Source organism: Rhea americana, unplaced genomic scaffold (genome assembly GCF_003343005.1).
Source record: "Rhea americana isolate MKP2758 unplaced genomic scaffold, rheAme1 scaffold_47, whole genome shotgun sequence".
In the NCBI taxonomy this organism is placed as follows: Eukaryota; Metazoa; Chordata; class Aves; order Rheiformes; family Rheidae; genus Rhea; species Rhea americana.
Window position 1 is genome coordinate 5,865,720 of NW_028186612.1, and position 25,596 is coordinate 5,891,315.

General features: G+C 41.4%; 1 protein-coding gene across 1 annotated transcript in view; it reads right to left on the reverse strand.

The window, feature by feature from the left end:
* OBSCN (obscurin, cytoskeletal calmodulin and titin-interacting RhoGEF) overlaps positions 1-25,596 on the reverse strand; it is a gene marked incomplete at its 5' end in the record, with an annotated part of 135,422 nt that overhangs the window by 83,778 nt on the left and 26,048 nt on the right. Inside the window, 23 exons of the mRNA XM_085316526.1 lie at positions 439-705; positions 1,510-1,776; positions 2,438-2,704; positions 2,811-3,083; positions 4,276-4,542; positions 5,518-5,784; positions 6,485-6,751; positions 7,716-7,982; positions 8,472-8,735; positions 9,890-10,153; positions 10,721-10,984; positions 11,303-11,566; positions 11,914-12,177; positions 14,944-15,207; positions 16,046-16,312; positions 17,054-17,317; positions 18,555-18,821; positions 19,566-19,832; positions 20,699-20,962; positions 21,360-21,626; positions 22,188-22,451; positions 22,952-23,218; positions 24,353-24,625. Of these exons, the coding sequence (XP_085172652.1) occupies positions 439-705; positions 1,510-1,776; positions 2,438-2,704; positions 2,811-3,083; positions 4,276-4,542; positions 5,518-5,784; positions 6,485-6,751; positions 7,716-7,982; positions 8,472-8,735; positions 9,890-10,153; positions 10,721-10,984; positions 11,303-11,566; positions 11,914-12,177; positions 14,944-15,207; positions 16,046-16,312; positions 17,054-17,317; positions 18,555-18,821; positions 19,566-19,832; positions 20,699-20,962; positions 21,360-21,626; positions 22,188-22,451; positions 22,952-23,218; positions 24,353-24,625 (6,126 nt within the window). The remainder of the gene's footprint in view (positions 1-438; positions 706-1,509; positions 1,777-2,437; positions 2,705-2,810; positions 3,084-4,275; positions 4,543-5,517; positions 5,785-6,484; positions 6,752-7,715; positions 7,983-8,471; positions 8,736-9,889; positions 10,154-10,720; positions 10,985-11,302; positions 11,567-11,913; positions 12,178-14,943; positions 15,208-16,045; positions 16,313-17,053; positions 17,318-18,554; positions 18,822-19,565; positions 19,833-20,698; positions 20,963-21,359; positions 21,627-22,187; positions 22,452-22,951; positions 23,219-24,352; positions 24,626-25,596) is intronic.

Genomic DNA, 25,596 nt, shown 5'->3' on the forward strand with positions numbered 1-25,596 from the left:
ACATTATTTGAAAGAACTAACGTCCACAAAACACTAAACACTGTATGTATATGCATGCATAATTTGTAACATTACATACTTACAGATGCATAATGTGTGCATACATATATACACATTAGGCACATACACATTACATGTGAGAGTCTATAAAGTATGCATGCTATACTGTGTTGCGTGTATGTAGGAGAAATACCTAATACATTACATTTAAAGGCAATATATGTATTGCGGAAACGCTGTCAACAGATTGTAGTGGGTGATATTAATATTAAGCCATAGAATCATTGACTTCAGGTGACTCTGAAATCACTCTGATCTCTTTGAAATGCCCATCGTTCTGTTTGGGCACAGGATGTCCTCTAGCTGTCAAATTACTTAATCATGTGCCACTCCCATGGAAGCAAACTCTACTTAGCCCTTCCCCACTCGAAGCCCCACCTTCCACAAGCACCGCTGCAGTGGTTTGCTGGTCCCCGGTGTCGCACAGGTATTCTCCAGCATCGGCTTTGCTCAAGTTGCAAATTGTCAGCTCGGCCACAGAACCGTCCTGGCACATTTTGTACTTGTCACTTGGCCACAGCACTGTCCCAGCCTTCTTCCACTGCACTGTGGCATTTGGTTTGGAGATTTCACAGCTCAAAGTGACAGTGCCTCCTTCTTCTGCTTGCTGGTTCTGGAGTGGTTGTGTAAAGATGACTGGCAAAGCTACACCAAGATAATCAGAGGAATATGTTTAAGTTTCATTGCTGACTGTATCTCACCAATTCACCAATGTGAACTTGATCCTGCTTCACAGTTGTACTCTGATTTGCTGATTTCCCTCTATGTTTCTGAATGTATGACTCTTCTGGACAGAATGGTAACATGTGACCATACCAAGTGAACCAATTTTGTGTCATCTTTATCTGCTACAGGTGTCAGTAAGCAGAAAGGTTGCTGAAGCCCTAAGTGGTACATTCAGCAAAATTGCAGCACCATTCCAAACCTCAGTTACAATGTCTTTAAACCCAAACAAGGAATGATAGAAAGTGGTGGGCTTCCAGGAAGACAAGCACTTTGTGCTCCCCACTAATCTCTGGGCACTGCGCACCCCGAGCATCTCTGGAAATAAGTTCCACTTTATGCAGCAGCCATCACTGGTATAGATTCTTAAGTATCTAAGTGCCTGAATTTCCAAATGGGTACTAAAGCCAGAACTCAAAAGTCTCTACCTGATATTTAAATTCTTGAGTATTTGGGCATGGGGAAGTATCATTACACAGTATTTSCAGGGAAGGCATCCCATGTTGGTGAGCTCCTACAGCCCTATGGAACTCAGGAGCCAGCAAAGGAATGCAAAGCATGGAAAAATGAGGGCTCGACAGACAAACTTTTTGAAGATCTAGCCTGTCAGACTGTGTCACTGTTGAGCTAGAAACCCTCATCGCAGAACAGCCTTGAAACGTACATTACGGAACACTTAAACTAACAGATTGCTACCAAAAAGGTGAAGTGAAAGCCTTTTGTCACCTTTCACTACCAAGGATGCCATAGTTTGCTCATCGCCAGAATCACAGGTGTAGTCCCCAGCATCCTTCAGCTGTAGGTCATGGATGAGTAGCTCTACAATAGAGCCCATCTGCTTCATCTCATATTTGTTGCTGGCTTGGAGCAAGACCGACCCCTTTTTCCATCTCACTGGTGCATCGTGTTTTGAGAGCTCAGCATGAAGGGTCGCTGTAGAGCCTTCTTTGGCTTCCTGATTTTGGAGCTTTTTTACAAAGAGAGCTGGAATGGCTGGGACCCCACACAGAGACACAAAAGGACAGACACGGTCAGCACATCTGCTCACAGTACAAATATCCAGGCACAGCTAGATCCTAAAGCTAGTGTGAGAGCAGGCAGATACAAGCCCTTCATGAGAGAGTCYCCATGGGATATTTTGAAAGACAGTATTTCACATTAACTGATCTTTTACCTCAGAAAAAGTTACATTAATGTTGTATTTTGATCAGGGGTGGATTTTTGAAAGCAGACATACTGACACATTACACCTACATTTAAGAGCTTAGACACTGAAAGCACTTCTGTGACTCACTTCTCAGCTGCAGCTSAGTGCCCTGGTTAGTTTGAGCACCTGGACTCTGGAGCACCATTTGCCCGAGTGGGACTGCAGCTCAAAGGACAAAGGTGGTTAAGAATCAAAATTGTCCGTCTGGTCATTCAGACTGAAGGCCTTTGGGTCTAGAATTGTGGAAGCTGTTATTACACTTGAACGTCTCCATGTTCATTACTTACTAGAGGATTTAAAGTAACTTCTGAAAGCAAAAAGAYTGGATCCTCAGCTGCTGTACGTCAGGAAAGTTCATCTGAAGTCAAGGACAGTAGATAACACCCACTCACTAGTACTAAGCTATGAAAGTGGAATAARTCTTAAAAACAAAACAAATCTACTTACCTTTAACAGTTAAAGTGGCCGTCGTTTGCTCGTTTCCATTATCACAGGTGTATTTGCCYGAGTCTTCTGGTTTTAAACCATAAATTTTTAAAGTATGGATTGTTCCCTCTTGCCTGATTTCATATTTGGAGCCTGGGGAAATCACTTGGGAGCCCTTCCTCCATTCCACCGYGACGTTAGCCTGGGAAACCTCACAGTGGAGGATGGCTGTTTCGTCTTCCTGCAATTCTATGTTCTGTAATTTCTCCTTAAAGACTGGAGGTGGCACTGAAATCACAAACACAGCAGAGATTAATTTGCAGAGATTAATTTACCAGCATACACAAAAAGCAAATTGTTGCCTATTTTCTCCAGTCCTGCTCCTCTCTCTTACCCTTCACCGTGAGCTGTGCTGTAGACTTGTGTGGTCCCACTCGGAAAGTGACAGTCCCAATGTCCTGTTCGGTTACCTTCCTTAACGTCAGGGTGTGAATCTTCCCTTTTTCCACAGAGATTTCATTCATTTCRTTGTTTTGCAGAGCAATGTCCTGTAGCTTCCATTCAACGTCCCTTGCGTTCTCATGAGAAACCTCGCACTGAAAACTGATGTCGTCGCCCTCAAACACCACCGTGTCCTTTAGGCCACAAACTATGGTCACGTCAGGCTCTGCAAAAAGTCCAGGGTTCAGCAGTAAAGCCACAAAAGGGAAAAYATGGACCAAACCATAGCATTATAGCATAACATAGGTTGGAAGGGACCTATGGAGATCATCTGGTCCAACCACTACTCAAAGCAGGGCCAACTTAGAGGAGGTTACTCAAGGCCTTGACTAGCAGAGTTTTAAGTWATCTCCAAGGATGGAGAGACCACAGCTTCTCAAATCACGTATCTCTGATGTGTGACCACTTTCAACCAGGGTGTTCAGTGACATAGCCAACACCTTTCAGGAGTGGTTTTATCACTCTTTCTTTCTCTCTTTCAGAGATGCATTCCATATTTATTTTTTTAATTACCTATCGTTTGATCCTGTAATTGGGTGAATAAAGCTTGAATGCCAGCTTCCAAGTTCAGGGTTTGGAAATCTGCTATCTTTGCACTTACGCATCTCCAGGTTACATTAAACACATGAAAATCATACGAAATACTGATTCCCACCAGTGCCTGTTTTCAAATAGCATTGCAAATACTCTGGGCTCCCAGCCGGCCAGGTATCAGGGAAGCACTGTGCTCTCAGCAGGGCTGAAGGATTAGCGGGAGCAACGGGCATTCGCATTTCAGTTTGCTTGCGTCCTGTTTCTGCCACAGGCGGGCACACACAGCCTACAGTAAGGCAGAAGCTACACCCTGAATCTCATGGGCAATACTGAAAGGGAAGAAACACAGTCCTCATGTGGGTAAATACAATACAGATGTAGACAACTGAGGTCACCCTATGCATGAAAACCGGCGCTGTTGGGCACAGTATATAGAGCATTTATAACATACAGAGCAGCCTGTGGAGTGGTTAGAAGCGATCGTCCCACACCAGTGACCCTGTCTGAAAGACAGCTCCATCTGTAATGAACTAGGGCCTGATGCAGTTGGCACGTGACTGGAAGCTGGGGACAAACCATCCGCACACTCGCATGATGTCAAGCAAACATTCAGAGCCACATGAGCAGAAACTTATAGCTGCCTCATCCTCCCCAGTCCCCCAAGTAAATTAGTGCATTTATTCACTGATCATAATAAGATTTTATATTACTTCATGATACCCTTCCTGTACTCYGTGTGCATTTATTACAGTAGTAACAATTACGTTGCAAAAATCTTAGCACATTGAACYGAAAATCCCCTTGCGCCAGCAAACGGCTCTTGCCTTTCACGGTCAGTTTTGCAGAGGTTGTCTCATCCCCAGCCTTGCAGGAATACTCTCCAACGTCGCTAGGCTCCAAGTGGTGAATACGCAGCTCGCGGAGGGTGCCGTCCTGCCACATTTCGTACTTGGAACTTGCGTGCAGCACAACTCCGTCTTTGCTCCACTCCACTGCTGCTTTGCCTACGGAAATCTCGCAGCGCAGCCTGGCCGTTCCTCCCATCTCCACTTCCTCGTTCTTCAGTTGTTGCTTCACCTGAGGTTTGATGGCTGCAAAGTCAAGAACAGTTAATAGACAACCCGTTAGCTTGAATGTGTGAACGTGGGTTCTGCACAGCTCAGCCCAAGGAACCTGGGTTTGGAAGCTGCAGAACAAATTTGCATTTAGTGACTATGTGGTAAGAACAACTCATTTTTTTATTCTGTATTTCTAGAAAAGCAGAGGATCAGACAGCTCCTCAAACGTGTTTGTTTCTCCTAAAGGCAGAGCATGGATAAATAAATGCACTGGGTTCCTCCTCAAACCAGGCTCGGGCAACAGCTTGTCACTGATGAAAACGAGAAGGGAACATCCATCCCATAGGTGCGTGAGCAGTTGCAAAAGGGGAATTTCAGTGCTTGCRGTTCTCCTATCTAGCTCCTCTTGCGATACACCCAAAGCAAGCACAGGACTCCTAGGTGAGCCAGCAGCTGCTTCTTGGGGCAGTTTCAGCCACCAGGAGTGTGAAAAGTGGCTTAGATCAAAAACACAGGTTCCATCCAGAAAAGGAGATAAGCACAAACCTTTCATAAACCATGATTAGCAACACACATTATTCCTGGTTTGTTTTAATATACAATGTTTTCAGGATTTTCATGGAAGGACATTAAAAATCAGCAAACAATATAACACACACTTTTGTAACYGGCTTATGATTAATTATTGATCCAGCTGAACCAGTAATTAATGCAAAGCACCAAAAATAAAGATCTATTAGAATTTCAAAATCCCCACGATGCGAAGTTTCTTGCTTTTATTCATATTAGAGGAATGAGTCTATATACTGTGCTTTATAGACTTAAATAGCCATTACGTGAATCCCTTCCAACAAAATTCATTTCTTCGTATTCTGRTTTACCACTGAGCACCTGCTTGTCTCTCTATCTTACTTTTGGAAGGACTTATTCAGCAAGGAATAACAGAAAATCAACTACACAATTTCACAAAACCCTTTTATACTCTGCTCCATTTTGGGCAATGCTAACCATTCACTCGGAGGACTGCTGTGCTCTGCTGGTCTCCTGTATCACATGTATAATCGGAGGCATCTTCTGGTTCTACATTGTGAATCACGAGTTCTGCAATGCGGCCATTTAATTTAATGTCGTATTTGGYGCACGGGAAGAGCTGCATGGTGCCTTTCCTCCACTCCACAGCTGCCTTATCCTTTGTCAGCTCACACTGGAATTTTACTGCAGCTCCTTCTTCCACATCCTTGTCCTTGAGCTCCTTTTTGAAAAGGACTGGTAAGGCTAAAAGAAGGAAAAAAAAAAAGAAAGAAAAAAACCAGGAGCCTGAGTGAAGTCCCAGTTACCTTATCTAAACTGACATTCAGGGGAACAAAGTTACTGCGATTTTCAAGTGCTACATTCCCAGGGAGGATCCATGTTCTCTAGTTTGCYTGGAGCTGGTAACAGATCTTGCTGCACCAGAAGCAGCCATATGCAGCTAAAAAGTTTCTTTCCTGCATTCCTTGGGTCAAATCCTTTCCAGAGTTGAATTATTTGAATTAATTTATCCTTCAGTTGATCTCAAAGATCTCAAGAGTAAAAAAAATACAGAAAACTCCATGGACAGCCTTGATGAATTGAAATGGTAGTTATGAGTCTCCTTCCAGGATATGGAAGAAAATTTTTTTWAAAATACATAAGTGACGTCACGTGAAATGTCCAGATGTTACGCTRAAGTATTGTTCTTCCTTTAATCTCTCCCAAGCTGTAAAGCTAAAAAGCACTTCTTCGTATAACCCACCACAYCAATGCAGCACTGGAAATAACAAAGTATCCCCTTCTTCCATTCTCATTAAAAAAAGAAAAAAAAAAGGTGTATCAGGTGCAAAGGGAAGTATTTATGGGCAAAATACTATGCACTTCAAAATAATCATATTCAAACTGCTTTGCTTTGTGTGTTAGATGATATCTATTGCTGTAGGGATCAGCTCACAGCACCTACCTTTCACATTTAAAGATGCCTTTGTTTCCTGATCCCCGGTATCACAGCTGTACTCTCCTGTATCTTCTAATTTGAGATTATGTATTAAGAGCTCTACCAAGCACTCCCTCTGCCTCATTTCATATTTCTGGCTGGGCTGTAACTCCACTCCTCCTTTCTTCCATTCCACTGCAGCACTGGGTTTTGACAGCTCACAACAGAAAGTAGCTGTACTTCCTTCCTCACTTTCCTTATTTTGAAGGGGTTGTTTAAATACGACAGGCAGGGCTGTAAAATGTGAAAGGTAAATGTTGTAACAGTGCTTTAGTCCTGAAAGGACCCAATCCTACTATCTTTCTTCAGAAAAGGTCTGTTCTCCTGATTCCACAATCCTTGGGCTGCATCTCTCTTTTTTTGGTAGCACCCTTCRTGAATCATTATGCGAACCAAGAGGTGAGGACAGATTGTGAAATGAGGAATAGAGTTGTCTTTCAAAGTGGTCCACAGAACGGCCTCCATGCCAGCTAGAGGTGGTTTAGTCAAGGGACACCGGGACACAGCAGGACACTCGTTCTCTTACATGGGCCCTTCTTGTTTCTTAATAAAGATCTGCGAGTTTGCAGTATTTGGCTAAGAGTCTTGATCCCCAAACAAAACTTCRCCAACATCTCAAAGATCAACTCAGCATTCAAGAACAGGAATAGATAGTACAGTAAGAAATGAAAATAAGGCAACAAATGGAAGAAGAATGGCAAAATCAGACTTTAGAAATCGTGCTCAATTTGATAGAAAGGGCTGATGAAAACACATGAGGACAGAGCTGTTTACACTCAAAGTTCATTTGTTTTCATATATGAGGCTCAAAGCCTCAAGCAATAATACTGCAAACTCAGAACATGCTATAGAAATCCTTCATCCACAGCTCTGCCCAATCTTTGCATACCTTATGCCTACCAAAGCAATGAATAATCATTTCCAAAATTCCCATATGCAATCAAACTCCCTGCACTCTGAGCGCATAAGGATTCATTGTATTTTGACATCCTGGCAAGGTTTAATTGCTTTGATGCTGACTAATCATTCCAGATACTACAAGCAGAACCCTTCTACCTTGACCATGTGTTAGGCTCAAGTAGAATATGTATGCTGGTATCGAAAACCAGCAACAAAGCAAATAAACAGCAGTAGGGAWCACCGAAAGATGCTCCTTTCACTCCATGTTTACTGAGCCGAGGGTCAGCATTCCGCCTACCATGTACAGTGACCACAGCCGTTGTCTGCTGATGTCCAGAGTCACAGGTGTACTCTCCTGAATCTTCCAGTTCTAAGTCATGAATGATCAGCTCAGCAGTGGAGCCCTGCTGCTTCATCTCATATTTCAAACCGGGGTAGAGTGTAGTATCGCCTTTCCTCCACTCCACTAGAGCATTGGGTTTGGTAAGCTCACACTTCAGTGTTACTGTACCGCCCTCTTCTGATTTGGCATCTTGAAGCTCTTGTTTAAAAAGTGCTGGCAGGGCTATAAAATAGAAAYATAACTTGCAACATACCGCAAATTGGTTTGGGGAAACAGAAAACAGAAAGAAATTGCAAACAAAGCTCTAAATCCAAACTACAAGGCAATTTCCCCTGAGAGGTAATAGAATATCTGCAGAACATAAAGTTGTTGATTTTGGGAAGTGACATCAGCCAGGAAGTCTGCACAAGCTGAAGTATGTACAGGCTCAATCTAATCTAAGAATCTGAATCCGAAGTTAGCAGATTTTGCCAACTATAAAAGTAATCAACACGTCCTGATCACTGAAGAGGTGGTCTGAAGATCTGCAGGAGGCTGCAGCAGAATACAGAACGGTATTTTCCAGGAYACACAGCCTGGGGATCATCAAAGACAAGGAATACTATTGCAAATAAATGGAACTTCAGTTAGTAAGGTAGAAAAAGAGAGAGAAAACAGAACACCYGATAGGCAAGGATAGACTTTTCTAGTTAGGAAATGGATAATATTTACCCTGTACTGTTAAGATAGCTGTAGACTGGTGCTCTCCACACACACAGGTGTAGTCGCCTGCATCCTTCTCCGCTATTTTATGAATCACTAGCTCTGTCTTGGTTCCTTCCTGCCTCATTTTGTATTTCTCACTTGCTTTGAGGATCTTCTGGTCCTTCCTCCACTCCACTGGAGCAGCTTTGGTAAGCTCACAGTGCAGAACGACATCTTCACCTTCTTTTGCTTCCTTGTTCATTAGCTCCTCCTTAAAACGTGGTGGYAGGGCTAAAGGATGCAACACGGACAAGTGGTCATCAGAAAAGCAGAATTCAAATCCCAATTTCTTTTTGGTACTTGGGATTATTTCCCTTTATGCCTCCTTTTTTTTTCATCCTATTTTAAATGTGCTTAGTGATAGCCAAGTTCAGGAACTCTGAAAGGATCCTTCTTCAAGTGTGATGTGAGCATGGTTACTATCAACAAGTAATTCCTTGAATGTCTGCTGCTTTTCATAGTGAAAAAAAACAACACAGAGAGACACAGATCTACTGGATACAGTAGCATTTTACTTACATAGGTATGATCGCAGGAGGCTGGAAGGGTGATTTTTTTTTGTTCGTTTGACTGAAAACTATATAAATGATAACATCCAGAGTTCAAAAGAAACCTATTTCTATTTTAAAACTGAAGCCTGAAGGGCCATTACAAGCAGCTGGAGAATTTCAGGTTCTCACTTTCCCATTTTGGAAATTTGAGCCCAAGGAAGAACAAACTAYAGGAAAATTACCTTCAAGGAAACTAATTCTTAACATCTAAGTCATAAACCTACATCAGATGCTCAATTCATGAGAGGAAAGCAGAAAATCAGGTAATGAGATCGTTAACATAAAAAAGGGATATATTTCTGATTTTGTTACTGGGAAAAGGTAGAATATAGAAGAGTGTAACTGCTGAAAACTTGTCTTTTTTTTCTTATTTTCCAACTGTCAAAGTAGTCTGTACTCTGCTTGTCCCACACAGAGGTTTAGTCCCCCACATCCCTCAAACCTATGTTATGAAATAGCACAAAGTGCTTTGAAATAGCAACCCTTATCTCATTTTGCATTCACGACTTTAAGAATTTGGCCCCCTTTCTGCCAGTCCCCAGGAAAAGCCAAYGCCAGGCCACGGAGCAGAATGACTTCTCCTCCTGTTTTGGCTTCTTCATCCCTCACTACTTCTTTGAACAGTGAGGAAGTGAAACAAAGGAGATGAGGGGGCAACAGGCTAGAAAATGTAAGTACCCAAGAACAGCGAGCTTGAGAAGAAAAGAAAAAAACATCTCATTTCRTCCTTTTGAAGGGAGGAGGAGAGGAGTGGATTAATAATGCCCCCAAATTCGTGYTGAGCAATTCTTTTTCAGAGAGAAATGAGTTATTAATTTAATAGCATCTTTTTACCATGGACTGTTAAGGTTGCTGTTGTCTTCTGGTCACCACAAACACAAGTGTAATCTCCAGCATCTTCAACTTCTAGGCCATGAATGACCAGCTCTGCAGTAGTGCCAGGTTGTCTCATTTGATATTTGTCACTTGCTTTGAGCACTTTGGACCCTATTTTCCACTGCACGGGAGCTGCTTTGCTTAGTTCACAACACAGAGAAACTGATGCTCCTTCTGTAACTTCTTCATTTTTCAATCCTTCCTTGAAAAGAACCGGCAAGGCTGGAAACGGAAAGTCAATACACAGAGTGGGTAAAGTAAGACCTCTACAGTTTCCAGTTGGCATCACAAACCCTTTTAATTTATGTTTAAATCTGGCCAAGTTAGGAACTTTACTCCAGCCAYTCAGGCTAAGGTTCAGGTAGAGGTTATCACTACGATGATCTGCAAAACTGAATCCAGCAGTCACAGTAGGAAAAGAAGAACCGTGCTGAAAGAACTGTGTCAAAATACAAGAGGCTGGATGGATTCAAGATGAAACCTAGAGGATGTATTTCAGGGCCACCCTCCACGGGGGCAGGGTATCTCAGCTGGTCTAACGCCAGCATCTCCTAGGCATTATTCTTGTAAATTTACAGTRTATCAGCCTGTCTGCATGGAAAAACAGCTGCTTCCTCTACTCCCTTTGCAGGGATATCAGACCAAATTAAGATGGCCAGAACAAGAAGTTCTCTGAACACATTAATCCCTAAGAAAAAGTCTAAAGCTGGTAGGTGAATACTTTATAYAGCATTAGGATTCTTCAGAGAAACAAATTATAATAAGCACTCATCTGCAAGGTGAATTTACCATTCACTGTCAGAGAAGCAGTGGTGCATTGGTTCCCACACACACACGTGTAGTCTCCTGCATCCTGCAGGTCTAGCTCACGAATTTCAAGCTCAGCAACAACATCATCCTGCCGCATGACATATTTTTCACTTGCTCTGAGTATTTTGCTTCCTTTCTTCCATGACACAGATGCAGCCTTGCTCAGTTCACAGTGCAGAGTTGCTGTTTGGCACTCTAYAGCCTCCAGGTTCTTCAGTTCTTTTTTGAAAACTGCAGGCAGGGCTGAAGGTCACAGAATGGACAAGACATTAAAAACGACACATTCCACGTAGCTGATGAGAGAGATAGGAACAAGTTTGCTACAATACAGAAGCAGAGGACACTTTATGGAGGGAACAGTTTTCTTTCCGTGTAATTCTAGGACATTAAATAAACCAACACACAAAGAAGCAAATCAGCCTGGACACAACCAGATCTTAGAGATGGCTTACAAGCTAAATGAAACAAATTCAGCCACAGGCAAACACGCAACAAATAGCAGATGAGCTGGTAGAGAAATAAATGAAGTTGGCAATACAGATATACGTATGTGATTTTTACCATGCACTATCAAGGCAGCAGTTGTCTCCTGTTCTCCACACACGCAAGTGTATTCTCCAGCATCCTTCAACTCTACGTCATGGATAAGCAGCTTTGTGACTGTGCCCTCCTGTCTCATTTTGTATTTGTCGCTGACTTTAAGCAAACTGCTTCCCTTTCTCCACTCTACTTGAGCAACTTTGGTCAGCTCACAGTGCAGAGTGGCTGTTTGACCTTCTGTTACTTCCTTGTCCTTCAGGCTTTCCTTGATGCGTGCAGGCAGAGCTGAGGATGTAATGGACAACGTTAAATTGGAGCAGCAAACACAACCTCCACGTGATGGGCAAGAGTAGTGGGAGAAAAAGCTAGGGGAAGAGAGGGGAGCTGCCTTAGGRCCTGATTTTACTTGTACTTCACAAGAGGATCAGGTCCTAAATACACATACTGTATTAGGAGTTGGAGTGCAGGTCCTTCCTTTAAGCCATAAAAGGTGAATTAATGCTCTGGACCATGACATGCAAAGTCAGACTCAGAGAAGTTATGCAGAGATGACACTGGTCAYAGACAAAAAAAAAAGTGAATCCGACCCCTAAGCCTGATCATTAGGACACCTACATGATAATGGTWATTACCGTGTACTGCTAAGGATGCTGTGGTCTGCTTGTCCGCACACACGCAAGTATAATCCCCAGCATCGTTCTCACTTAGATCATGGATCACCAGTTCTGCAGTGGCATCTTTCTGCCTCATTTTGTATTTCTCACTAGGTTTGAGTAATGTATGTCCCTTTTTCCACTCCACTGAAGCGGTTTTGGTCAGCTCACAGCGCAGAGTGACTTCTCCACCCTCAGTAGCTTCTTCATTTCTTAATTCTTCTTTGAAGAGAGCAGGAAGGGCTGAGAATAAAGAAGTAAACATTTTTATGATATGCTGTTCTCAGTCACCAAAAAAAAATGAATAAACAGCAGGAATGGGAAGAAGTCTTCTTCATGTACAGACAAAGCTCTAATTTCCTCAGTATAATTCAGCCTGAGAAAATAAATATAGCAGGTTACACCATGGTTAGGAAGAAAACCTAAAGGAAAAAAAAAAGATAAGGTTTTGCACTGTGTGCTAAGGATACCTGGAGACCTAGCCCAAGAGTCAGAATGAAGCTAAGGAGCAGAATCAGACCAACCTCTCAAAAGTGCTTCGGTAATAATAAAAAGGAAAAAGTAGAGAAGTGTCTCCATTGTCAACATCTGCTAAAGACCATCACAGCAGCAAGTTTAGGTGTATCCTCATACTGATTCCCTTTTTGCAACAGCTAACAGAATTATTCGGAGCATAAGACTGGATGGTAATATGGTAACATTAGTTGGGGAAGCAACAGGATGGGACAACTTCTGCTAAGTCTTTGGAATGGGATGAGGACCACTTTCGTGCATAGAGTGTGTAGAGAAGAATAGGAGAGAAGGTTCTTCAAGTTCTGACCCTGACTAGTAAGAAATAAGTATTTGAGACTATGACTGAAGAAGATAACTGGGCAGACACCAATTCCGAAGTGGAAAAGCTCATGGTTTTTAGGAATAGCCACAGTGGAGAAGAGCAAAAGGAAGTTCTGTTTGCAGGAAGAAAGCAAGCTTAAATAAATGCACGAACTGTTACTTGTGACCAAGCAGAAACAAACCGTCAGGGTGAGGAAGTYTGAGAAAGTGGTAACTTCTTAAAGAAACGATATTAAGGGCAATAATTACAATATTGACTGCAAACTATCCCACTCCAAGGAAACATTAGGAATAGCCTGCCTAAATCACAAATTCTTCAATGGTTTGAAACTCCAGAGACCTAGAAAATGTGGGACATACGTATGATCATGAAGTAATTATTACAAAACACACGGCCAAAATGAGAAAGGTCAGGTACACTGCAGGTCTCAAGAAGCTCAGGGGCAGTTCCTCACTCCTGGGCTCTGTCATCTGATGGGCAAAGGGAGGGAGAAAATCACAGTGGGAGAATGGATTGAGCAAAGCTCGTCAGCACTCTGTCTGGAGCCCAGTACCATTCAGGATTTTCTTTAGTGATGTGGACAATGAAATTCAGAGTAGTCTTATTAAATTTGCAGATGATATGAAGCTGGGAAGGAAGAGAAGTTCAAAGCACTTTGCAAGACATGGATGAAAATGATCTTGACAAAACAGCAGTGTGAAAAATAGGCTGCAATTCAGCAAGAGCAAAATATATTCAGGAACAGTCAGCAACACAAATACAAGATGGGGAGCAATAGGGAGCAGATATGCAGAGAGGGTTTGGGGCTTAACAACAAAGCAAATTCAAGTCAGAAGAGTAATTTCAATGTAAATAAAGCAATTATCATCATAGGATATATCAACTGGATTGTCATATGCAAGACACATGAAGTCCCATCATCCTACTCCACTCCGGTAAAACCTCAGATGGAACATTTTTGCCCATTTTGGGGCACTACACTTCTAGAAAGATGTGGATTAACTGAAGGTGGTCCAGAAAGCAACAAGAGTGAGCTGAATTCTAGAAAATATGACTTACGAAGAAAGAGTAAAAGACCTGAAGTTGCTTAGTCTAGAAAAGAGAAGATAAAATGGAGACATGACTGAAGTTTTCAAATCTGTAGAAGAATTTCAGAAAGAGGATAATAATAAGTATTTCTCAGTGTTCACAGAAGATGAGACAAGAAGTAATGACTTAAGCCAACCTAAGTAAGATTTTATTTTGGCACTCGGAAGAACTTTTCAGCAGTAACGATAGTTAGGCAGTGGAATGAGCTCTCCAGGATATTGCGGATTCTTTACCACTGGAGATTTTTAAGCACAGGCTAGGAAGAGGTGACTTGGGGCTCAAGGGTGGACTGGATAATCTGCTGAATCCTTTCTAGTTCTATTTTCTATAGTTAAACTGGGGGCTCAAGACTGAAATTATCCTTTTTATTGGTAAACATGAAGATGAAAAGGTCTTGATAGTAGAGCAAAGAAACCGATTTGTTGACTTTCCAGGTAAGAAACATGGATGCAACTCTACTGCTCACTGCCCTCTTCGTATGCTGACTGTGGTAATAGTGTTTCCCTCTCTTCCAAGGGAAGGGTGCAGATGAATTTGGCTGAGGACTGTAAAGTATTCTCCACTCTACTCCACTCTGACACTGAGTAATGGAATGCAGTAACAGACCTACAGGACCCTTGAGCAGAGTTACATAAAAAGCTTGCACTGAATCAAGTTCTGTTGGTGTTACATAAAATTATCTGTCAAATCTTAACATAACTTGACATCTAAGATCACTTTGTTGAAGAAAAATGAACGCACCAGCTACTCCATCTCTCCTGACTCAAGTTCAAAACAAGTAAAGCAAAACACAAAAATGCAAGCAAGTGGAATCTTTCAGCTTTAAGTGTGATGTAAAGCTGTGTAACCATGCATCAACCAGGGTAGGAAGAAGAAAACAGAGAAAAGTGTTAGTATAATCAATGAAACTAGAATTCTAGTTAGAATTAGATGAAAATCAGAAAAAAGGCAAGAAAATGCTTTACAAAAACAACTAATAATGGCAAGATTAGAGAAGGAACTCATTGTGAGTCAGTATTGAGGCTTCCAGAGGAGGTAAGAAATGTCACACATTAAAATCCGACTTTTTGATTCAGGTATTTTACCATGCACTATCAGTGCTGCGGTAGTCTTCTTGTCTCCACACACACAGGTATACTCCCCAGCATCCTTGACTTCTAAAGCATGGATCAGCAGTTGTGTAGTGGTACCCTCCTGGCTCATAGTATATTTTTCACTTGATTTGAGCACTTTGTGTTTCTTTTTCCACTCCACAGAGGCAGCCCTAGATAGCTCACACTGTAGTGTGGCTGTTTCACCTTCTGTTGCTTCCTTGTTCTTCATTTCTTCCTTGAAGTATACAGGCAATGCTGAGGAATTCAAAATGAACAGAATGTATGACCATAGCAGCTATCAAAATAACTATTTATCTGTGGTCCACAGACCACATGTGACAAGCAAAGCTTTCCCTAATCACATAGGATTGATGATCACTCTGAGAACCACACGATGGTGACTTGAGAAAGCTGGAGAACACCTTGTTCACAAGGCAATGCTTTTTCTTACAGACTAGTCCTTGGAASGAAATAGAGAACCATAGCAGTCTCAATTTCTTCAAACTCTACAGTATTGAGTCCTGCATTACTTTGAACATTGCCTAGCACAAAAAATGGAAAATAAAGCCTAACTGGAATGTCTAGGTTCTATCACAATGCAAATCATTACTAAAATGTTTGTAAAYGATAAATATCTGAGGTATCAATCCCAGGTTTCCATGAGATGTCTCCTCAGCACATGGTTAAGTAGAACTTAACATCCTCAAAGAATGTTTAATATCACACTGAAAACTAGCTCAAAAATATCCCATCATCAAATTGTAATGTTTTCTGCCTTAGGATTGTAACATCATTACAATCAACATGATGATGATACGATATTCCTTTTTTAAGAACTACTACTGAACATGAACATCAAAGCGAATTGGAACTAAGATGAATATCCCAACTCCATCCAAATACAGAATTTTTCCAGTGAACGCTTGACCAATACCTGATATCAACCAGCACATTCAGGTGCTTATTTCCATGTCCATTCACAGTTTCCTAAACTGATTAGACATAGGGTTGCAATTTCGAAGCTGATAGTACCATGCTTTTAAAAAACAGATGGTTGAAAATAATGTAATTAAATGGGAATATAATTTTTTACCATTCACTTTTAGTGTAGCTGTTGTTTCCTGATCTCCATAGCGGCACGTGTAATCTCCAGCATCTGTCAGATCTAAATCATGAATCATCAGCTCAGCAACTGAGCCCTCAAGTTTTACGGTGAACTTCTCATTTGGCTTCAGGACACTGTCACCTTTTCTCCATTCCACAGAAGCTGCAGGCTTGTTCAATTCACAGCATAAAGCGGCCATGCCACTTTCTGTGGCTTCTACATTCTTCAGTTCTTTCTTAAAATGTGGAGGAAGGGCTAAAGATCATAGGTTAAGAGAGAGCACTTTAAAATCGAGGAAATACTACATCTTGATTGCTCCACTGGATTAAAACCCTTAACCTCTGAAAGTTTTGATTAAAACATACCGTACCTCAGTGGCAAATTACAATGATTTCAGAGGCACCCCTGCCATTTGCTTTGCAGTAGRCTACATTTGGCTTGTCACAACTGAACTGGAAATGAGTGTTCTAAAACTCAGTATTGGAATACACTTTTTAAAGTCATTTTAAGTCAGAAACAATAGAAAGCTGACCCTGAACTTTAAAGAACTATGCACAGCTCTACCTTGTGCTAAGACTGGATGAATAATTAAAATCAACACAATGTGTTACTTAAACTCCAAGACATAACATGTCAATCCTACCTGTCTTTCTCGATTTTATTACAACGTATCACCTTTTAATTCCATTCAAGAAAAATAAATGAAATCTCAGTGATACACCTAGAGAAAATAATTAACGGAAATACTTAAAGTGCTTTTTATGACTTCACCAAGGTCTTCATTACCTACTTCTAGATTCGATCAACAAGAAAGAACGGGGACTGAGAAGACTGTATGATGCTATTTATCAGTCCCAAGTGAGGCAAAGATATCCCCAGCACTTGGTATAGCTGTCACAAAATTTAAAATAATAGATGGAATCAAGACCAGTTTGTGATCTTGCTTGAGATCACGATGACAATGCAGAAAATCCCTATTGAGCTTAGGTATTTTACCATGCACTGTCAACGATGCAGTAGTCGTCTTGTCTCCGCACACACACGTGTAATCTCCCGCATCTTGCTCCTCCAAGCCATGGACTGTCAACTCCGCAATGGAATCCTTCAATCTCATTTTGTACTTGTCACTAGGCTTGAGCACGTTTTGCCCTTTCCTCCACTCGACCGGAGCAGATTTAGTTAGCTCACAGCGTAGGGTAGCTGTTCCGTCTTCTGTGGCTTCCACATTAGTGAGTTCTTTTTTGAACAATGCAGGTAAAGCTAAGGGATGTAATATAAACAAAGGGTACATCAAAAACATTAATCAGCCCTTGAGGAATGTAAGACTAGGTTCTGAGCCCTGTCCTTTGCTATTAGAGGAAACTAAATCGTAAAGTCTCTTTAAACAGTGATCCTGCACGATATTRAAAACTGTATCTATTAGAAAACTATTGCGGGCCCTTAGAGGGACAACTGTCACAAGAACCTTCTTCCAACGTTAACTTATGCAGCACGCTCGCTGTTTCCCAGATGATTCCAATGGTCCTCTGAGTCTACTGCCGTCTGAGTTCATCCATCCCRAACGCTAATCCCTTGACTGAAAGTCACTGCCCTTGATGACAGGCTGGTTATTTGCAGATCTCTAGAGGAAATACCTTCCCCAAATCATAATTTACCTTTCTTGGTCAGAAAAAAAAAGAGTGGTAAAAGAAGTTTAGGTGCACCTTTAAGCCACAATTTCCAAGGGCATAATAATTCTAATATCGGGAATTGGGGGGAGGGGGAGGTTTTTCAGAAAGTGAGTGGCATGAAGAAGAAAATGCTAGTTTAGAGGAAAGAAAGAACAGAAGTGTATTTTATCAGGATAAAGAAGAGGAAGGAAAAGCATGCAGAGAAATCTGAGAGAAGACAGAGAGTTTTGCCTCCACAGTTTTGTCCATGTCCTTAAAAGCATCTCAACCTTAAGATACATCTCAAATGAAAACAGTTCTTTCATTTACTGGAACGACATGTGAATTGCCTCTGCTAAAGTGTAACCAAGGCTGTTACACCATTCACCATGGCAGACACAAGGACAAAATTTCTCTCAATATTATTTAAATCAGAACCTTCAGAAAAATGTTTTTTCCCCCCCTTCCCCATCAGCAGGATATATCACAGTCCTGCAAGGAAGAACGACAGTCAGCCATTCCTGAATGGAAAACAAAACAAAACAAAAACAAAAAAACCCTCTTTCTAACTGAGCTTCTCATTTTTTTAAATAAACTTCAAGTTAGGCACTGAAATCCACTGACACAAGTGAGACGTCAGTGTCAAATTCTCTGAACACAAACAAGCTGCTAGAGGCCTTGTCACTTTTGGCCTTACATACGGGCGCTTTTTTCACTCTAAAATGAGCCAGCAGACTGAGAAAAAGCTGCAGAAGCAAAACATCAAAACAGGCAAGAAAGAGATATTTCAAAGAAAAGGGGGATCTCTGGAGATACTGCTACCATGAGCAAGAATTGGGTTTTTTTACCATGGACTGTCAATACAGCCGAGGTCTTCTGATCTCCGCACACACAAGTATATTCTCCTGTATCTTCTACCTCCAGATCTCGTATCAACAGCTCTGCAGAAGTATCTTCCTGTCTCATCCTATACTTATCACTTGGTTTGAGAAGCTTGTCCCCTTTTTTCCACTCCACGGGGACACCAACTTTGCTTAGCTCACAGCGCAGGGTGGCTGTTGCACCATCTGTGGCTTCTCTGTTCTTCAATCCTTCTTTGAAAAACGCAGGCAAAGCTGAGAGACAGTAATATGGGCAGTGAGACATAATGCTCCAGAGAGTTAAAACTAAACATCCTCCTCCTTTCCCCTATTATCCTGAACTGATATGTCAATAAAAGAACATAAACTGTCAAAAGCCTCYGGGAATCAGTATGAGGAAAGAAATCGTATCACGAGGCAAGGAGGCAACATTTGCAGTAATATATAGAGATATCTTATATGTCCTCAGCGTCACAAATCAATACAGACAGAAATAGAAAATATCAGTAGAAAACTCTTTTTTTTCCTTGTGAAATTTCAAGTAAAAAATAAATCTTAATTTGAAATTTTTGAAAAAAAATGGTTTTCTCTTATGAACTTTTAAACTGAAATGAAAGGAAGATGCTTGCTATGCCTTTACATATTTAAGCAAATGAAAAGACTTTCAATGTAAAAAATGAAACACTGAAGTTTCATTCTAAAATGTCAATTTGAAATGAAACTATTCATTTCAATATATGATGGGAAAACAAACATTTTTACTTGAACTGACATTCTTTCAAACACATTCATGTCAGGAAAAAATCAAAGTTCTCACTGAGAATGATTGGCAGCTAGAAGATTTCAGCTTGATTTACATATGAGAGTAAYTTAGTACAACAGCTTATGGCCTGTAGTTATAAAAGCACCTTGTTTTCCCAGAATGAAGTATAGGAATAAGATTCTAAGTACCCTGAAAAAAAAGCTTATTGGGAAAGTTTCTGGGTTTGTGTGTTTTACCATGTACTGTTAAAACTGCCATAGTCTGCTGGTCTCCGCACACACAGGAATAACTTCCAGCATCCATCGTGTCTACGTTTTGGATTACGAGCTCAGCAATGACACCTTCGCGTTTCATTTTATACTTGTCACTTGATTTGAGGGTCTTGAGTCCCTTTTTCCACTCCACATCAGCAGTGGCCTTGTTCAGCTCACAGTGCAGAGAGACACTTTTACCTTCTGTAGCTTCTTCATCCACCAGTTCTTTGACGAAAAGAGTAGGTAGGACTGTAGAGTAAATGCAATACGGACATGGCATCAAAGYGGAGAAAATCTGACCCATGAACGTACTCTCTTTTCTCGTTTCTCTGAATCTGCATGTCACTGATGCCATAAGACCTTCACATTTCAAAATTTTGTTAAAATCTCTAGTATTTCGAGAGATTTCAGTTTGCCTTTTAATCTCCTGTTCTCATGTTTTAAAACTTGCTTCAAAAGCATGTCTCTCTATCTGCAGACTTAGTTGATAAGATCAAGTCATCACCCTCTATTATGTGCATCAACAAAAGTACAGACATAAAATCAGAGGCCACATTTCCACGTGAGGCCYAAAGCTTTTTGTTTCCTCTGAGTGAACTAGCCTGATTTATTATTGCACTGTTTGTACGTCTATAAATAGAGCTCCTTCGATTTAAACTGTTACAAACATGTTGTCAGCTTTCTGCAGAGATAAAATGTATGTTTTGGAAGACTAAAAAAAAAGTTGATAAAAAAAAGGAATGGGAACTGCAGGAGCATAAAAAAGCTGTGTTTTCATTAAGACAGACAAAAGCTTGTTCATCTTAGTAGTAACACAAAGTAAATATCAGTTCCACTTTTAGGACAATTCCTACGGGAAAACTTTTAAACAAGCTAGGAGATTGTACTGAGTCGGGAACCTGTACTATTTAAACACTGCACTATTTAAACATAGTGTCTATGAAGGCAAACAGCACATCAAGAAGAGATCAGGTAAAAAGAGAAAGAAAAACAGGAAAGAAAAGTCAATCAGCAGTGGGGGAGCTGGAAAATACACAGGAAAAAGATCAAGAGGAGAAAAAGAGGAGGAGTGTCTGGAATATGCAGGTTTACTTGGGGCATGGATTTCTTTTTACCATTTACTCTCAGCGCAGCTGTAGTCTGTTGATCTCCACACACACAGCTGTAATCACCAGCATCTGTCAAATCCAAATCCTGGATCATCAGCTCAGCAAAGGGGCCTTCCTGTTTTATTTTGTATTTCTCACTTGGCTTGAGAACCTGATGCCCCTTTCTCCATTCAGCYGGGGCCGACTTGCTGAGTTTACACTGCAAAGCGACTGCCTCTCCCTCTGTAGCTTCCTTGTTCACCAGTTCTTCTTGGAAGAGGATGGGCAAGGCTGAAGGACGCAATACCAACAGAGATGGAATCAGAGCTAGAAGGGAATGAACTGGACTTTTCTGTGAGTTACCAGACTGCAGGGTATACATTTAATTAAACATGCATTACTGCTAGATGAATATCATAGTAAGTGTGTGTGCAGRGGGAGAACTCCTACAGCAAAGGAAAAAAAAGAGAGAGAAAACAGCACAGAACCTAGCTATGATGTGTCAAAGCAAAAAAAGCACAGGGAGATGTCCTTTAACAGGGTGACTCATTGCCACCACGGAGCTAAGAGCGTGAAACCTCTCTAGGAAATCACACTGGTYGGTCATCAGAAGACCAGAAAACACTGAGTGTCAAATATACTGAGTTTCAGGGAAGGGCTAAATGATAAGCAYGGGCAGAATGTTTACCGTTCACTTGCAAAGTAGCTGTTGTCTTCTGGTCTTCACATACACAAGTGTAACTCCCAGCATCTGTCAGTTCTAGATCCTGGATTACCAGCTCTGCAAAACGGCCTTCTCGTCTCATTTTGTATTTGCCATTTGGCATCAGCACCTTCTCGCCCTTTCTCCACTCGACCAAGCCAACTGCCTTGCTCAGCTCGCACTGCAGAGTGGCCGTTCCACTCTCTGTGGCTTCCTCGTTCTTCAGCTCTTTCTTGAAACGAATCGGTAGGGCTGAGAGATGCACAAGGGATAGGGATTGCAACTCAGAAGTCCCTCTGGTAAAAGGCTGAACAACGATTTATCCTGTAACTACCCAGGCCTTATTCCACCGCTCTTATCCTCAAACACATACTGCCATTTCTTCGGCTGGAAGCGAACTCCCTCAAGGGAGCTGTTCTTTGGGAATCAAAGCCTCCAATTTGATTTGGATCACACGTACTTTTGATAAACTTACCCTCATCATTAAGGGTGCTAAATCCTCCTTAACAGAAAAATCCCAAGGAATCTTATGTTCCCATACTAATTCAATAAAACATACAAGCATGTCAGCAGCATTCATTGGCAAAAGCTCTCTGGGAAGACAGCACAACACACGTACATGCAACACGGAGCGTACTGAACACTGATGGTGGATGGGGAACGGARAAAGCAGTGACATGGTAACATGAAAAATAAGGATGAAAAAAGAAGCAAGACACAAAGATAGGTGTTGTTAAGAAATATGCAAAAAGGATGAGGAAGGGGATGGACAAAAATGTTCCARGGTTTCACGGATTATTTCTGATTTTTTACCATTCACTGATAAGGTTGCTGTGGTTTTTTCAYTTCCCACTATACACGTATAGTCTCCAGCATCCTTTGAGTCCAGATCATGGATCAGCAGTTCAGCCACGGTGCCTTCTCGTTTCATCCTGTACTTCTTACTTGGTTTGAGAACAGTGTGCCCCTTCCTCCACTCCACGGGGGCCTCTCTGCTCAGCTCGCAGCGTAAGGTGGCTGTCCCCCCTTCCAAAGCTTCCAAGCTCTTAAGATCATCTTTGATGAGTGCACAGATGGCTGAAGGATGAAGTGTTCATTTTATTTAAGGGGCATCAGTAACAACTGGTTACCCCATACGGGACTTAAACAGTGCCAAAAACGATTCCCTTGGTACAGCCAATTAACAGTGACTCACCTGCGCTTCCAGGACTTCAGTTGCATTTATATTAGCACACCATGAAATTGGGGAAAATAAAAMCAAAATWATTATTTTACAGTAATCTGATATCAAAGTAATAACTCCTCTGTTGTCCAAATACTGTTGGTCATARAMACATGAAAAACTTGCTCAGTAACCRAAGGAAAGGACTGCATAGTCTTTAACAAAATAGCYGAGGTCATTCTCACCTCCTGGCTTAAAGYTCAGATAACTGTCTCTGTCCAGAGACAAAACAGAATAGCTATTTCAGAAGCAAGGAAAGACATTTTATCAGATCAGGAATATTCRTTTGGCAGGACCTAGAAGCACCATGGCAAAAACAACAATAAATAGGCATAAGCCTGTGTCTTATTCTTACCGTGGATTTTGACTTCGGCTGTGGTCTGCTGGTCTCCGGTGTCACAGGTGTATCTTCCCGCGTCTTCTGCCTCCGCATTGTGAATCACCAGCTCCGCCACTGTCCCCTTCTGCTTCATTTCATATTTGGCACTTGCCTGGAGCGTGTCTCCTCCTTTCTTCCACACCACGGGTGCGTCAGGTTTTGTGACTTCACAGCGCAGAGAGACTGTTTTCCCCTCTTCCTTTTCCGTGTCCTCAAGGGTTTGTTTGAAAAGGACAGGCAGAGCTAGAACACAGAAACACAGATCAGGCATGTGTCCTCTTCTCCTGCTCTACAATAAGCACTCCAAGACAGCTGTCACTCCTTGAAACTAAGGCACCTCCAGCAAGTCCTCTTTCATAAGAGCAGAGCAATCCTAGAGCCTCCTTTGGCCCTAGTTATTGGAATTTTGCTTCCCTGTGCTCTCAGCAGTGAAAGGAAAACAGAAATGGTGTAACTAACACAGAGACCSTGCACGGGCCCAAGCCTAGGAGACTATTTCCTCTTTCAGCTTCCACGTATCATTCTGGGATGACAGCCAGATCCATGGAGCAAGGCAGAGAAGACAMATAACAAAAAAGCTCAATTCCATCAGCATACCAACTTCTGAAAATTGCATGACTAAGAGCTTCTTCAGAAGTTGGCCAGGGATGGGAGACACTGAATTGTATTGTGGATTGGTGGTCAGAGCTGGACCACAGACACAAAAAGCTGCAAAAACTTATAGAGGTGATTAAGCATAACACAGAGGACACAAAGAAATAACAAAGCATCTTCTGTCATAACCAGCAGCACTAATTTCTCATTGTAAGACCAACAACATATTTTTATCAGATATGAAGCACAAGCTTAAAAAACAGCACAGAACAGGCACAGAGAGGAAAGCATAGCTGCAAACRAAAGGGYCCCAGTGGAGATTCCTCTTCAGGCTCTATCAYGGCCTGAGATTCCAGACTTTAAGAYGAGTTAGTGCAGAGCAGGCACTTATTGTGGAAGAGGAAGGAGGAAGAAACCTCTACAGAGGTCATGACAAGAAAGAACAGTTTCTTGYCATCTTCAAGCATAGGCTTATGAACATGAAAGTCTTCTCACTGATCATCACATTGCCATCCTATCTCTGCTCAAGGAAAACCAGCGGAGGTGTGCAGTGAACCATCAGCATACTATAACATTCCCATCTAAGGTCCCACAAACACACTGGCAGTTCTCCAGGATCACAAAATGTTAATTCTCTAACTCTACCTTTATTACTCATGCAACACTAGAAGAGCATTTTTGCTCTTTTTTCACCTATCCACATTATCTAACAATTATTTCACATTATCTAGCAATTATTTCTACTCATTCTAAACTCTTCTGCAGTTTTGATGCTTGAATTACCTTTAACCACCAAATTGGCAGATGTTTTCGTATCACCAGCTTCAAATGTAATGACCCCAGAGTCCTTCAGTGAGAGTTTTTTCAAGGTCAGCAAGTGATATCCACCAGGCTGAGACTGGATCTCATTAAGTTCGTTGGTATGGAGCGGAGTTTTATCCAAAAACCATTGCACTTTGCTATATTCTACAGGAGAGATTCTGCATTTGAACATGGCAGATTCTCCTTCTAACACACTGACATCTTCCAGGTCTTCTGTTATTAGCACTTTCTGGCCTGAAAGGAACATAGATACATCTATTACTGCAATCTCCAGCTTCTAGCACGAAAATTGGTGTGGAAAATGCCAAGACTTCTTGTGTGACTATTTCACAACAACAACAACAAAATCATGGTAAAGAAGTCTGAAATATAACTCCCTTGTTACTGAACAAAACAATTATTCACAGAGAGACAATATGTATACATATTTACAGGGTACACACCAAAATAGGATGAAGACAACTTCAAAATACTAAAATACATATAGCAGAATGGGTACCCAGTACATTGCAAATCCAATACTATAACCTTTCTCCTACTGGAACTACCTGGACAAGGTGAGGCTCTGAGAGAGTCACTGTGTCCTAGACACCAGTGAGCAGACAAGCCTATGAAAACTACCTCTGTTTATTGTATTTTCCTGGATTTTTTTTTATATATATAATTTACTGTATATTTCTGGAGTATTTAATTTTCTTTCTATGGGATATGACCACTCAACTCTCAACTTCCTTGAGCTCAGGGAGTGTGTGTCTGGGTGCAGCTTTAGTAAAAGGAAATACAAAACAGCCCTGAAAAGCTATGTGTATGTAGGTATATATACACATATAGACAATGTGTGTGTGTACATATGTATGTGTATGTATATATATGTACACATATGTGTGTGTGCATGTGTATATATGTGTGTGTTATCACCATATAAAAAGCAACCTACTGTTGCTCCTTGTTACAAAATCAGTAGAGGGAGTTTTTACTGAACTGTAAATACGATGCTGCCACATTCCTCATGACCTATGTGCTTAAAACAAGCAGCACACCACCCATTTACCCATCCTCTCCTAGAAGCCACTGCTGGAGAGAGGCACTAAGARACATGGGGAAATGCCTAGAGGTAGAATAATTTTCTCCCTTGTCCAGCAGTGGGCATCATGAACCTTATGAATCACATATCCCCAAAGAAACACCAGCGCCTCCTTACATCA